At 48.8% G+C, this 15,520-nt stretch overlaps 1 protein-coding gene across 1 annotated transcript in view; it reads left to right on the plus strand.

Moving 5' to 3' along the window:
• Positions 1-15,520, plus strand: part of DALRD3 (DALR anticodon binding domain containing 3) — a 177,799-nt gene that overhangs the window by 114,731 nt on the left and 47,548 nt on the right. Inside the window, exon 10 of the mRNA XM_085624347.1 lies at positions 11,820-11,878. Within this exon, the coding sequence (XP_085480473.1) occupies positions 11,820-11,878 (59 nt within the window). The remainder of the gene's footprint in view (positions 1-11,819; positions 11,879-15,520) is intronic.

Below are 15,520 nucleotides of genomic sequence, written 5' to 3' on the forward strand. Positions count from 1 at the left end.
GTACTGCACCTGGTAGTTACTGCACCCTGCGGTGTAGGTCATTCCGGCTGCTGTATTGTGGGACTTTCTTATTTCCTGGCAAAAACGTACCTTGATTTGGTGGATTGGACAGAAGTACAGAGGTTCAGAGGCTGCATTCTGTCCATTGAAAGAAAATCTGGATCAGTCCTTGTGACTTTCAGTATCTCTGCTGCAAAGAAATGAGGCTCTGTTTCGCCTAAGTAGGCTTGTCAAATATGAGAGCAGGGCAGGTGGCACGAGGCTTGAAATTGGTAGAGAATTGGCATGTAAAAGGTAAAAATTGATAAGTATTTCCAAACGTATGAAGACTTGGCAACACCCATCTTCATTCAGGATGCAGAAACATGGAAGATTTGTGGTACGACACGCCCTCATTATGTGTAGCTGATATTTGTTAGAGTGATTGGTAAATGGAAAGGGGTTGAATCCGACGGGAGAACTTGGTTTGATGTTTTATCATATTCTTTATCTGAGCCTGAATAAAAAGGCTTTGGCTGTCCATGAATTCCTTCTCCTCCTCAAGGTCATTGAGGGATCTAACCTAGTGAGTTTGAGATATTTAGGCGTCCTAGATTGAGACAAAGACGGCGAATCAAGCGTTCTAGGCTCACCCAGGATGTGTTGCATTCATCCAGATAGGCCATTCATGGGGTCTGAGCACATGCAGTGAGAGAGCTGCAGTTTTACCAATGAGTCCCCCAAGCTTTGCCGTCTTTGATTGAGCGGCGTTTCGCACTTAAGGTGAGTGACGAGCATGAAAAAAGCAGGGGAGCTTCAAAAATACTCAAAAACGCAATCATTGTTACTATTTAAGGTCGGTTATTTGGTGTTCACTGTATAAACCATTATGTCCGCTACTAAGTATTTCTAAATGCAACTTTCATAACTAATGTTTTTCCGAATCGAAAGCTGGAAAGGTGATGTTTGTTTTGAGAAAACATTTAAGCGCACAGACCTCAATATTAAACTCTACAAATAGTTTTCTTTAAAAATGTTTATCTCGGATGCAAAGATCCTTAAATCACAGCACAGCAAGTAACTATATAAACAAATAAATAACATCAGTACACGCAACACTCATAAAACCTCGTCCCACAATAAGATCAGGGAAGACAAAAATAAATAAGTGCAAGAGTGTGTAAAGGGGTGATTTCAAAAGAGGGGGAGTTGCATCTAGGGTATGAGTAATGTCAGAAGGTTCGCTATAGCCCATCATGTTTTGGGGGCTTGAGAGTGAGCATGCGAGTAATCCAGGCAGCATGCAGATATTTTGTCACCCCAACAACCACTAGCAATCTTTTGTCTGAGCGTAAAGTGCGTAGTGCTTGGGCATAATGGCGAAAGCCCAAAAACTTACACAGCGGCCTCAACTGTTGTTTCTGTGGTCTATCCAAGGCCGGGCAAAAAAAAGCAAAGTGATGCTGTGTTTCTACTGCAGACTTGCATACGGGCCACACATTAGAGCTACAGTACTGTGCGCCCTAATTTATGCCGAAGCTGTTTAACGGCAGGACTTCGTATCTCCTTTTCAAGTACAGTTGCCGGAGAATGGAACCTGGGATAAAATCCCTAAAAGATTCATATGCGGGAGAGAGCTTGATGTCTAGAAAAAGAGTCTGTAACGCTACCTGCTTTTACACCTTTTAGATCACTCAACTACAAAAACTCTTTTCAGTCGTTCTTTGACCAGGGAGCGAGGTACTTGTTTTGCCGTGACCGGGGTATCCCAAAACAGAGTCAAGCCTATCTCGTACGGTGTGATCTTAATATAGGCGAACCAAGCAATCCTCTCACGACCAGGAGATTTTTGAGGAGAGCCCTAATCACAGTTCTATAAGATTCTAGTTTGTCTGTGGACCACAGTGTATGCCAGTACAAGATAGGGCGACACTGAATAAGTTGGTTTATAGGAACAATTCTCAGGTTCTGCAGTTGGGGGAGGTGAGGAGCACTCTGAGGAAGGTTGAAAATGCGCCTCACAAACCTTTATACGCTTTTACTAAGATCATTCCCCTTGACGTGTCCCCATAAATCTCCACCATACATGGCTGAGCTTTTCGCTTTGATGTTGTAGATCTCCACCGCTGGTTCTAGAGAATATGCATTGGCCCGTTTGCGCAGTTTAACTACGGCACCACTTTTGTTGAAGTTTTATTGAACATCTCTTGATATGAGAGGACCAAATAATGTTATGATTCAGGCAAATCCCCAAATACCTAACTCCTGCACTTTTTCTAGAGCAATGCCCTTCTCCCGGATACTTGCTCTAACAGATTTATATGGATTAAAAGCCATCCATTTTGTTTTATTGCTGTTTAGTTCAAGACCACGTTCTCTGTAGAAGATTAAAAAGTAATCAAGTAATGACTGCAGACCACGCTGAGTTTGGAAATTAAGAGCGTGTCATCGGCGAAAAGTAGCGTCGCAATTTTATGAGGGCCAAGTTTGGGTGCATCATTTCCGGGAAAATCATTCATTATTGGAAAGGTGATGTTTGTTCTGAGAGAACATTTAAGCACATAGACATCAATATTAAACTCTACAAATAGTAATTTGAGGAAACAAGAAATACAGGGCCCCTCTTTTTTAAAATCTTCACAAATGTCTTGTGTAACTTAATTCCACCATCTAGACTGTTGTCGCAGCCCGCCATCGACAGGCCAAATGGGGAAATGGAGAAGTCTGTCTTGATGCTTTTACCTACCTCCAACATGGCCTCTGTCCGGGCTCTGAGTAGCTGTATAGATTTCTGGGACAGAAAGCAAATACTCTTTGGGGTTGGTCAGCCGGGACCTGAAGTACTTCAACCCTGGGGGCATGTTCTGTGCTATGCCTATCCCTTCATAACAAAGGAGTAAGACCTATCTTCTGGATAACAAATATCATAAAACAACCAATTAGCAACTGGAAAAACAAAAGGGTTGGGTGGGCCATATTTACGTATAAACAGTGCTTTAAATGGGCCGGTACTGCCCGGTACGGAGCACTGGCACTTTTTTATTTTGAGAGGGAGAGTACCGGCACTTCTCAGAAACAAGCATGTACTGTGGTACAGAGCACCTTCACTTCTATTCCTCCATCTCAAGGACTGCGTATAAACAGTAACAGAGCCAAAGTTAGAAAGCAATCAGAAAACAGGGTCATCAGGCTGAATAGACGAGCACTTTGGGTCCGCCAGACAATGCGACAAGCCTCTTTGTAACCAAAGTGTCTCTCAAATCAGAAGATTTTGAGATCCCCTTTGATCTTGCTCAGACAAGAAGTTGTACAAAGGGCTGGTGGAAGGGGGGTCTCTAGAGAAGACTTCTAGGCTCTAAAATGGTTCTTTGTCAGGTTCTGTACACTGTCTAGGTTGGCAGTCTGTAAATAACACATCATGTTTGAGGGTGCAGAACTATTCATGGTAAAATATTGGTGTAGTGATGCGTCTGTCTGGAGCTATGCACCATCTCTTCCAGAGTGGGAAGAGGGTTCAGTCAAGCCTGATGGCACCACCCATTGGGGTGGGATCCCGGACAATCTGGAAGACTCGTGGGAGATGGGATGCATGCTTGTCCTGGCAAGAGAGAGCAGTCGGAGTCTGCCCTGTAAACTGGGTATGGAAGACACTTTATTGTGTAATTTTGTATTAGTTGCAGGCCTTTGTCCCATTTGGGATTTGAATTGTGTGACTTTGATCTTTGCTGGTTCAGTAGACACAATTCCACAGATGAAATGTCACTGTACAGGCTCTTCGTGGACAGGCTTCTCTGCGCTGTAGTCAAAGCAAAATACTGTCAAACGATTGCTGCTCTTCCGATAAACTGCTTATTGCAACTTGTACACAAACAGGTTCCCAATACGTAGACGACTGGCAGAGCCTTTCTTTTGTAAAAGGAGGGTGAGCGGAAGCAGTGGGTGAGCATAGTAGAATGTATCCATTCTTCACACTGTTGTTTTATGTCACCGTCAGTATGTTTTCATTACGTTTACAACCCCTTCACCGTGTCTGATGCTTTTTAGAGTATTCACATTAAATCTGTGTATTTTTGTGTGCCTCCTAGTTTAATTTAAGCATGCTCTGTGTTTCTTTAAGTGTCCATGTATGACCAAAGCCATCTAGATAGATAGTATATATATATCTATCTATCTAGATGGCTTTGCAGACGGTGTAGAGTAGCTTGAGTGTAACCTAAGCTTCGATTGGTAGCCAGTGTAGTGCTTTTAAAGGGCAGGCTTGATGTGGTCCCAACTTCATGTTACAACACAATTAGGCAGCTTAGTTCTAAAGCCTTGAAATGAGCTTTTTGGGGAGGCCAGCTAAGATGGCGGTCGCCAGTAGATAGTTATAGTTAGGACCGTGTTTCCATAGGAAATCTCAAAATTCGATTTTGAATAACTTTGGCGCCGGTTGACGAATCTTCGCGAAATTTTCAAAACTAATGGGGCGCTCCGCTCAGCTCCTACCTTGAAAGTCTCGGGGTGATTCGTCAAGCGGGGGCCGAGAAAAAAGGGGGGTCCCAAAACGCGTTTTCCCCATGCATTTTTCCATAGGACCTTTAGTCGAAGGTACAGCCCGAACGGCTGAACAGAATTACTTGAAATTTGGCAGAGAGGTAGTCCTGAGGTCAGGGATGTGCCTTTTGCATATATGGAGTCAATCTGTTCAGTAGTTCCTGAGAAAATTGCATTTAAAAGCACATACATATCTATAGCCGCGCACCGTGCGCGCACCCTAACGTGCGCGAGCGTAATTCTGATTGATTGTTACATGTCAGTCAACGTTCGAATCGGTCAAAATCAGGAAGTGTCGGCCGCCATTTTGTTTGTTTTCAGTGCGAGAGTGGAAAAGGAAGGTGGCGAACGTGAAAAGGGGGCAGGGTAGAGAGTTCCTGACCCCCTAGCCTTAGTCAGGGGTCCCTGAAGGACCCCGAAGGCAGAAAAAAACATTAAAAAAAATTTTCTTTTAAATCGCGGAGGTGCGCGCACGGTGAAAAACCATTATAAAAAAAATACATACATAACTTAGCATTTAAAAAACCGTACAAATTCACTGAAAAAAACCATAGGTTTCACACACGTTATAGTTAGGAATTAGCATTTAAAAAACCTTGCAAATTCACTTAAAAACCCATAGGTTTCACACATGTTATAGTTAGGTGGATATTTCACTCGTAAAAAACCAATGAAATTCCCGCGTTATAGTTACTTCAGATAACTATAACTCGCGCGACCGCCACTCTATCACAAAGATGATGTCATCAGTGATGTCAAGGGTGATGCCACTGACCATGTCATGAGTGATGTAATATGTGAAGTCATGAGCACAGGTTTGCGGGCGCGCGAGTTATAGTTATCTGAAGTAACTATAACGCGGGAATTTCATTGGTTTTTTACGAGTGAAATATCCACCTAACTATAACATGTGTGAAACCTATGGTTTTTTAAGTGAATATATATGTTCGAGGCATATGAGCTGCAGATCACACACTGAGGATAAGATCGCCATCTGGTGTTGGGCTCGGATGATTGCAGGTTGTTGTCGTCTTCGGAAGAAGCCTTTGGTCACGAGGTTGGTGACTCCTCCCCTGGACAACAGTGCGCATGGGCATCCACTCCATCGTCAGATTGTTTTTTTCCGCCATTGGGTTCGGATGAACTTTTTTCCGCTCCTGCAGAAAACTTTCAGCAATCGATTTAATTCTACAATCTTTTTTCAATCGACATCGAAATCATCTCGGACCGGTTCCGGAAGCGGCTGATGGACAGGACACCCTTCAAGAAATGCCCCAGGTGTGGAGCGAAGTTCCCCCACAGTGATCACCACGAGGTTTGTAACCTCTGCCTGTCGCCGGAACACAACGAGTCGACCTGTCCAGCTTGTTCCGCTTTCCGTTCCAAGAAGACCCTCCGGGACCGAAGAGCTCGACGCCATATTATGGCCAAACCAGCTCCAGAACCGGAGGACATCTTTGCTCAGGATGTTCCTGAAGATGACACCGAAGATCTCGAGATCGTGTCCGAGGCCGACGATTCCGATGACCTCATCATTCCAGGGCAGCGTGTGAGTACCAACCCCCCTGTCCCTGCCCCATCCAAAAAGACATTGGTCAAGACTCCGCCAGCTGGGCCCAGTCGAGACCGGAAATCTTCTTCAGAAGCCCCGCCCTCGGGCCCGGCTCCGAAGACATCTAAGCCTGTATGTGGCTCGGGCTCGAGCAAACCTCATGTGATTGTGCCTATAACACCTTCGGCACCGAAAACTCCACTGTCGGCACCGAAACAGGCTCCAAGACCGAAATCTCCTTCGGCACCGAAACGTTCCTCGGCACCGAAGTCTCCACCGGCGCCGAAACGTTCTTCGACATCGACGCCTAAAAGTCCCCCGGCACCGAAATTTCCTTCGGCACCGAAAAAATCATCGGCACCGAAGAATCCATCGACGCCGAAAAATCCATCGACGCCGAAACCTTTGTCGGCACCGAAAAATCCATCGGTACCGAAAACTCCGTCCACACCGAAAAAAGTTCATAAAGACCCGAAACGGTCATCACCACCACCGCCTTCGGAGCCAGATGAACTTTTTCGCCCAGATCCTACTCAAAAGCGGATCTACATCAATCCCGAAACCGGACATGTGACTGCCGTCCCATACAAGAAACGGAAGCTGGACATCACACCACCTCCAGCTCCCATACGGAAGAAGGACTGTGCTACTTCACCACTTCGTCCTTCCTCTCCTTTATTACCTCCTAACCCGTCCCCCCCTCCTCCTCCTCCTTCTCCTTTACCTTTACCTTTACCATCTCCCTATCATTCACCTCCTCCACAGGATGATAATGATGACTTGGGGGGAGGGGCGGACCCTGATTTATTTAATGATCCTGTTGATCCAAACGACCCTTTTACGTTCCCAGACACAGCACCCGTAGATGACTGGTCTTATCCAATACCTGACATGCCTGACCCCACTACCTACCCCTCCAAGCCCTCCCCTCCTGATGACCACTTAGGGTTTGGCCAACTTATAAATAGGGCAGCAACATTCCACGGCGTCACAATGCACACAGACGCCCTTGAAGAGGACTTTCTCCTCGATACCTTTGAGCAGTCACAAAAAACTGTTCACATACTGCCCATGATCAAAGGGGTTATAAAGCATGCTACAGATGTCTTTAAAGACCCTGTTCGAGCTAGGGTTCTCAACCCACGCATCGAGAAAAAGTACCGGCCAGCCCCGCAAGACCCTGCATACATTAAGGCCCAGCTCCCTTTAGACTCCTTGGTCGTATCAAATGCCAGGAAGCGCGTTAACTCACAGACAACTGGAGAAACGCCTCCCCCAGACAAGGAGTCTAAGCTTTTAGAGGCCTCAGGCAAACGGGTCGCCGCGCAGGCGGCTAACCATTGGCGTATTGCGAATACCCAGGCCCTGTTAGCCCGGTATGATAGGGCGCATTATGACCAACTTGAGGACCTTCTGCAACATCTGCCTGAACCCTTTAAGTCCCAGGCCTCTGACCTCATCCAAGAAGGCAAATTAATATCTAATGCCTCCATTAAATGCGCCTTAGATGCGGCAGACACTGCTTCTAGGGCGGTCAATACTAGCGTCTTACTCAGACGACATGCCTGGCTCCGTATTTCCGGTTTTAAACCGGAGATTCAAACCGCAATTCTGGCTCAACCTTTCAACCAAGAGCAGTTATTTGGCTCTGCAGTGGATACTGCATTGGAGAAAATGAAAAAGGACAATGAAACTGCCAAGTCCATGGGAGCACTGCAGTCTCCTCAAAACCGGGGTTCCTTTCGTCGCTCCTTTTATAGAGGAGGCTCCAAAAACACGGGAACTGAGACCACATCCACCTTTAAAAATTCGGGACAAACATCCCCTAACAGAGGATATTTCCGTGGAGGTTATCGGGGAAACAATAACAAAGGTCGAGGGAGGGGCAACAACAATAACACCCGCACCTCCCCAGCCACCAAACAGTGACTTGCCACCACTCCCCCCAGACCATTCCACTCCGGTCGGGGGGCGGCTCCAACAATTCCTACCTGTCTGGACTTCCATCACCACAGACAGGTGGGTAAGACAAATTATCCAGTCTGGCTACTGCCTCGAACTCATACAATTCCCCCCAAACATACCGCCCAAACAACGTCCAATGTCCTCACATCATCTCTCTCTCCTCAAACAAGAAGTTCAATCCCTGTTACAAAAACATGCGATAGAACCAGTCCCCCTTCAACATCAGGGAACAGGGGTATATTCTCTATACTTCCTCATTCCCAAAAAGGACAAAACACTAAGGCCCATACTGGATCTCAGACTACTAAACCAGTATATACATTCGGATCATTTTCATATGACCACCCTCCAACAAGTCCTCCCACTTTTAAAACAGGGAGACTTCCTTGCCACATTAGACCTCAAGGACGCATACTTTCACATCCCTATGCATCCCGCTCACAGAAAATATCTACGATTTGTGGTAGATGGGCAACACTATCAATTTACAGTTCTCCCATTCGGAGTAACAACAGCACCCAGAGTGTTCACCAAGTGCCTAGCAGTCGTGGCAGCGCACCTCAGAAGACAACAGATCCATGTCTTCCCCTATCTGGACGATTGGCTCATAAAAGCCAATACACACCAAAAATGCGTTCTCCACACTCATCGCACGATTCAAACTCTCCACGATTTGGGATTCACTATCAACTACCCCAAATCCCACCTACAACCTTCCCACTTACATCAGTATCTAGGAGCAACCATAGATACATCCAAAGCCATTGCTTATCCCAGCACTGCCAGGATAGCCAGTATACAAAATCTCATCTCTCAATTTCAAACTCATCCATCTCTTCCAGCAAGAGTGTTCATGCAGCTCCTAGGCATGATGGCGTCATGCATCTCCATAGTCCCACACGCACGACTTCAAATGCGTCCCTTACAGGAATGTCTAGCACAACAGTGGAACCAAGCTCACGGACAACTTACCGATCTGGTGTTGGTGGACAGTCGCTCACTTCGCTCACTGAAATGGTGGAACACCATCAACCTGTCCAAAGGGCGACCGTTCTTAGAGCCTCTTCCACAAGTTGTGCTAACTACCGACGCATCTCTCACGGGGTGGGGAGCCCACCTCCTTCACCATACCACTCAGGGCAGATGGACCAGCCAACAAAAACTGCTCCACATCAACCACCTGGAACTCTTAGCAGTGTTCCTAGCACTAAAATCCTTTCAGGTACACCTACAGAACAAAACTGTCCTCATACGCACAGACAACATGACGACAATGTATTATGTACAGAAACAAGGAGGGACACATTCTCTCCAACTGTCCCAACTGGCACAGCAAATCTAGAGATGGGCAATTCCCCAAAACATCTACCTGTTAGCAGAACATCTCCCAGGGATCCACAATCAGGTGGCCGACCTCCTGAGTCGCCACACACAGCAGATCCACGAATGGGAATTACACCCCAAGGTTCTACTCCCCTTCTTCCAAAAATGGGGACAACCAGACATAGACCTGTTCGCCACTCCCGAAAACACAAAATGCCCAACCTTCGCCGCCAGGTTTCCACACCCACAGTCGAAGGGCAATGCCCTATGGATGAACTGGTCAGGCAGATTTGCGTACGCTTTTCCGCCTCTCCCACTAGTTCTATTTGTGGTACGCAAACTGAACAGTCGCTAACACTAATACTAGTAGCTCCCACTTGGGCACGTCAACCGTGGTTCACCACACTTCTGGAACTATCTTTAGTTCCACATCAAAGACTACGCCTCTCCCCGGATCTATTAACCCAGAACCATGGAGAAATCAGACACCCAGATCCTCAAACACTGAACCTAGCGATTTGGCTCCTGAGGTCTTAGAGTTCGGATACCTCAATCTCCCTCCAGACTGTATGAATATCATAAAGGAAGCCAGACGGCCTACTACTAGAGCGTGTTATGCCGCGAAATGGAAACGATTTGCCATATACTGCGCTAATAATGACATACACCCATTAGAGGCTTCCATCCAAAACATCATTTGCTATCTACTACACTTGCAAAGATGCAATCTGGCGTATTCCTCTATACGTTTACACCTAGCAGCCTTAGCAGCCTACTTGCAAAATAGGCAACACCTGTCCCTTTTTAAGGTACCAGCCATCAAAGCGTTTATGGAAGGTCTCAAAAGAATTCTTCCCCCAAGATTACCACCTTCCCCAGTGTGGAATCTCAATGTGGTTCTAACAAGACTTATGGGTCCCCCATTTGAACCTATGCACAAATGTGAATTACAATTCCTAACATGGAAGGTAGCTTTCCTTGTCGCAATCACTTCCCTACGAAGAGTAAGTGAAATACAAGCCCTCACACTAGAGGAACCTTTCTTACAACTACACCGTAACAAAGTGGTTCTTAGGACAAACCCTAGATTTCTCCCAAAAGTGATTTCCCCTTTCCACCTTAACCAATCAGTAGAGCTACCAGTCTTTTTCCCAAACCCAGACTCCGTAGCAGAAAGGGCCCTACACACATTAGATGTCAAAAGAGCCTTGCTTTATTACATCGTCAGGACGAAACCTTTTCGAAAGACAAAACAACTCTTTGTTGCTTTCGCACCACCACATAAAGGCAATCCCATCTCCAAATCCGGTATAGCCCGGTGGATAGTTAAATGCATCCAAATATGCTACCAAAAGGCTAAACGTACACTTACAGTTCCCCCTAGGGCGCACTCCGCGCGTAAAATAGGGGCTTCTATGGCCTTCTTAGGTAACATTCCCCTAGAAGACCTTTGCAAGGCAGCCACGTGGTCTACCACGCATACCTTCACTAAACACTACTGTGTTGATGTGCAAGCCAAACAACAGGCCTCAGTGGGCCAGGCTGTCCTAAAAACGTTATTTCAAACTGCTGCAACGGATACAGGCGACCACCGCTAAGGGGAAGCACTGCTATACAATCTATCCTCAGTGTGTGATCTGCAGCTCATATGCCTCGAACGGAATATGCTACTTACCAGTATGCATCTGTTCTTGGCATGTAGAGCTGCAGAGTCACACACGCCCGCCCGCCTCCCCGGGACCTGTATCTGTTCCAGCATCTGTCTTACTTAGACATTACATAATGGACATCCTTCTTTCATTCCTATACACTCCATCTTTTCCCTTCATGGCGAAAAAACAATCTGACGATGGAGTGGATGCCCATGCGCACTGTTGTCCAGGGGAGGAGTCACCAACCTCGTGACCAAAGGCTTCTTCCGAAGACGACAACAACCTGCAATCATCCGAGCCCAACACCAGATGGCGATCTTATCCTCAGTGTGTGACTCTGCAGCTCTACATGCCAAGAACAGATGCATACTGGTAAGTAGCATATTCCATATATATATATATATATATATCTTAGCTCAACACTATTGCCAAGCTAGAAACTTCCTGTTATTCATGTGAATAAGAGGCGGATCTCTGTATCCACAAGATCCAAGACTGTGCAGCGCCTTCCAAACTCTCTTGAGATCTCAGCCCAACCATGTGCGTCAGGAAACTGAACTATTTAGTCTCACTTTCTAGTGGACCTTCTGATCACTCCCCCTCTTCACTCACTCGTAAGAGTGACCGCTTCTTATCCCCCTCTTGTGCTCTGTAGTGACCAAAATGTTAAATGTAGCTCATTAAAATCTCTTAAATATAAAAACGAATGGTTTATCAAATGTTTCTATATTCCAGTCAATTTAATGTTTAGATAAAACAGTCACAGCTAAAGAATTCCATTCCTCAACTTTGCCCTTTCATTTCTGTTGTAGGTTTGTACCCAGAGTTCCCTACACCAGGTGAACTGGACTTTAAGAGTCTGCGGGAGGAGGTATGTCATGAATGTTGACATGTGCATAATTATTTGTATTTCCATAATAAATTCAGAGCGGCCTTGGTGAGCCACAGGAAACATTCTGAACATGAACAGTCGATACTGCCACATTTCTTGTGACCGTGACCATACTATTATGATTTTTCTGGAACTTGGAACATTTAGTAATAGTCGGATAAAAGTCATATTTAGAAAGAGGTTGCTTATGGAAGGCACCTGGGTTCATTTCTCTCATTTTTTACATGCTGCCTAAATTGGTTCAGCGGCTCGTAGGTTTAACTTGCTAACCCCAAGTTAAAATTTAAAAGTGGCTGATGCATTTTTAGGTCTCGCTGGCGTTGCAGCGCGAAGCGCTGCCGCCAACGAGACTTATTGTTGCCGTGTTTGCTCCCAAGGGAGACAGACCAGGGCACGCGCAGCGATCGGGGTCTGTGGACGCGCTTCTGAGACGCGCACAGACACACACGCGCGCGCGCGCACACACCTCGTCGCTGCCGATCCCCCTCGCCGCATCCCCGGCTGCCTAACGCGCGCGCACACCTCGCCAAGGACCTCGGACTCCACCTCGTTCAGCTGAACTCCCGGGGGCTGAAGCTCGTGTCCGGGGACAGGAAGCAGCCCTTCCAGGTGAATATGAGCAATGGTGCGTTATTCATTGCTGAGAGGGTGGATAGGGAGCAGGTGTGCGGGCAGAGCAGCGCCTGCACGCTATATTACGAGCTAGTTTAAACTACACCTCCACCGCAGTTTGCCAGTTCGAGGTAAAATCAGGAAGACCAATCAGAATCGAGAATGCATTGATTGGCTATACATCTCGGCCAATTAGAAGCGACTCTGTGGGACTCGTGTGACCAGTCTCCAGCGGTTTTACAAGGACCCAGACACAATATTGCTGCTTACTTGTGGAAAGCGCTGTACCTCTGAGTCCGGGTCCTTAATGAAACTTAGACTGCTGATTCTTGTTTTAAGAGGCGACCTCCGACTCGCGCGAGTGTGTCATGGACACGCGCGCCTGATTGAAAACATCACTTCTGTAGTAGGGGATCTCTGTGTATAGTCATAATCTAGTGAATAGTCCCGCCCATGTGCGTGGACCCCGGAGCAATAAAAAATAATCTCTAAAAGGTGACAAATCATGCAGACTTGCATACACCTTTAAGAGAGAATTTAATTTAAAGACAGATAATGCAGCCTATACCCACAGGCTACACTGTCCAGTACTTCAACTAGAATTCCACCAACATCCACAAACAGCCCTGCCTGTCTAGTTTTTCTCCACAAAGGAAAAAACCCTGCCTCTACCAGCAAAAGCCTCTGGAATGATAGAGAGGAAGGAGAGGACAGACAAGCCCCATAGGCTGCCATTATGTGGCTTGGAACAGGATACTGTGCCTTTAAGAAAACTTTCCAGTTTTCCAGAACTTTCCCCAGTATCCCAGAATGCCCAGCAGGTCCCATTTACTTTCAGTTCTTTTTTCCGGCTCCTGCTAGCAGGACCCTGGAGCATTGAGCTCTCCCCTTTTCAAGGGTTTAATTGAGATTTTGGCAAGTTTTTGTCATTTTTTCTTGTGTTTAGTAGCTGGTACTGTCAACATGCCTGGCTTGTTCGACAAGTGCCCGGAATGTGGTCGAAAGAAGGCTAAAACTGATCCACACGAGGTGTGCATAGGTTGCCTTCCCCAGTCCCACGTGCCTGAAAGCTGTACCATCTGCCACTCGTTCTCTGCCAGGACTCTGAGGGACAGAATGAAGATCAGGCTTCAAGTTCTGGAGGACCGAAGACTGAAGGCACCAGGTGGGTCTGGAGGGGCTGATTTGGCCCATACTGAGGCCTCTGGGGGGCTCCCCAGGGGCAGGAAGACCAGTAAGCACTCCCACTCCCCGTCGAGGGCGTCGACGGCGACGTCGAGGAGGATGACCACCGTCTGTTCGCCGTCCCCCCAGGGCTCTGGGGAGAAGCGGCGTCGACGATCGCCGTCGAGGGACTTGAATAGGCCGCCGTCGACTACATCGGCGTCGTCGGCGACGACGCCGTCGTCGGCCCCGTCCAGCGGTCGTCGTCGACATGGGACCCGGCGTCGGCATTCGCCGTCGAGGGATCGCAGCTCGCCGTCGATGAAGAGGAGAAGGAGATCGACGTCGAGACGCTTGAGGTCGCCGTCGAGGCGAAGATCGCCGTCGAGGCACAGGTCGCCGTCGAGGCACAGGTCGCCGTCGAGGCACAGGTCGCCGTCGAGGCACAGGTCGCCGTCGAGGCGCAGGTCGCCGTCGAGGCGCAGGTCGGCGTCGAGGCGACGATCGACGTCGAGGAGAAGATCGACGTCGAGGAGTAGATCGACGTCGAGGAAGAGAGAGTCACCGGGATCGGTGTACTCGGTGGTGTATACGCCGCCGCGGATGCCTCCGTCGCCTCCTCCTCTCCCGCCGACGCCGCCTCCACCGCCACCACCACCACCTCCACCTCCACCGCCTCCACCACCTCCACAAACACCTCCACCGCCGCCACCTCCACCACCGCCACCTCGGCCGCGGGCGCTGCCTCCGCCGCCCCAGCCTCTGTCGCTGCCACGCACCCCTGTGGGGCCGCCGCCGGTTCCTCCGCGGTCGGTTTCCCTTCCACGGTACCCGACTCCGCCGCAGGGGACCCCGAAACCACGACGCCCACGGTCGCCTGGACCAGCGAGACCGGTGGACAGGCCGAAGAGGTCGCGCTCCCGCTCTCACAGGAGGAGAAGATCACGGAGCCGTGGACGGTCTTCGTCGGACTCAAGACGACGCCGTAGGAGGTATAGGTCCAGGTCGCGCACGCGCTCCTCGGACAGAGGCCTTTCCCCGACGCTGTCGGACTCCCCGGGGACGAGGGTGTCTCCGGTGGACGACTTGGTGTCTTTCCAAGAGGTGCTGTTGCGAGGGGCTGCAAAGTTGGGTATCACGGTGACGGTTCCAACACCCACGACGTCCGTGATATTCGAGACGCTTCATAAAAAACACCTGTCTCGCCCCCTACTGCCTTTGGTACCAGGACTGGTGGAACCCGCCTTGGAGCTGTTCCTTACTCCCGCGGCGACGAAGGCCGCTCCTTCCAGGCTCATGAAAAAGTACAGGGCCCCGGAGTCGGATCCGTCATTTCTGAGAGTGGACCCGAAGCCGGATTCGGTGATCGTGACGGCGGCAAGAAAACAACATGCGACCGCCCCGGCCTCCACGGTTCCACCCGACAAAGAAAGCCGCTGGCTGGATTCTGCGGGCAGGAAGGTGTGTGGCACCGCCGCCACCACCATGAAGGCGGCGAGTGCAGGGGCTTTGTTGGGCCGTTACGACTGGGCCCTGTGGGAGTCCCTGCAGCAATATGCAGACCTCCTGCCACGGGACAAGAAGGAGGACTTCTTGGAGACGGTGCGCGAAGGCATGCTGGTGTCGAATCAAACGATCAGCGCAGCGGCGGACGTAGCTTTATTGGCCGCCCACGCCTACTGTCACGGCGTCCACCAGCGGCGTCATTCGTGGTTGCGCCTGACGTCCCTCAAGCCAGAGGCGCAGCAAAGATTGGCCAACCTGCCCTTCTCGGGGGAAACCCTGTTCGGGAAGCATGCGGACGATGAGATGGCCCGCATGAAGGCTGAAGCGGAAACCCTGACG

Source organism: Triturus cristatus, chromosome 9, assembly GCF_964204655.1.
Source record: "Triturus cristatus chromosome 9, aTriCri1.1, whole genome shotgun sequence".
NCBI classification, from domain to species: Eukaryota; Metazoa; Chordata; class Amphibia; order Caudata; family Salamandridae; genus Triturus; species Triturus cristatus.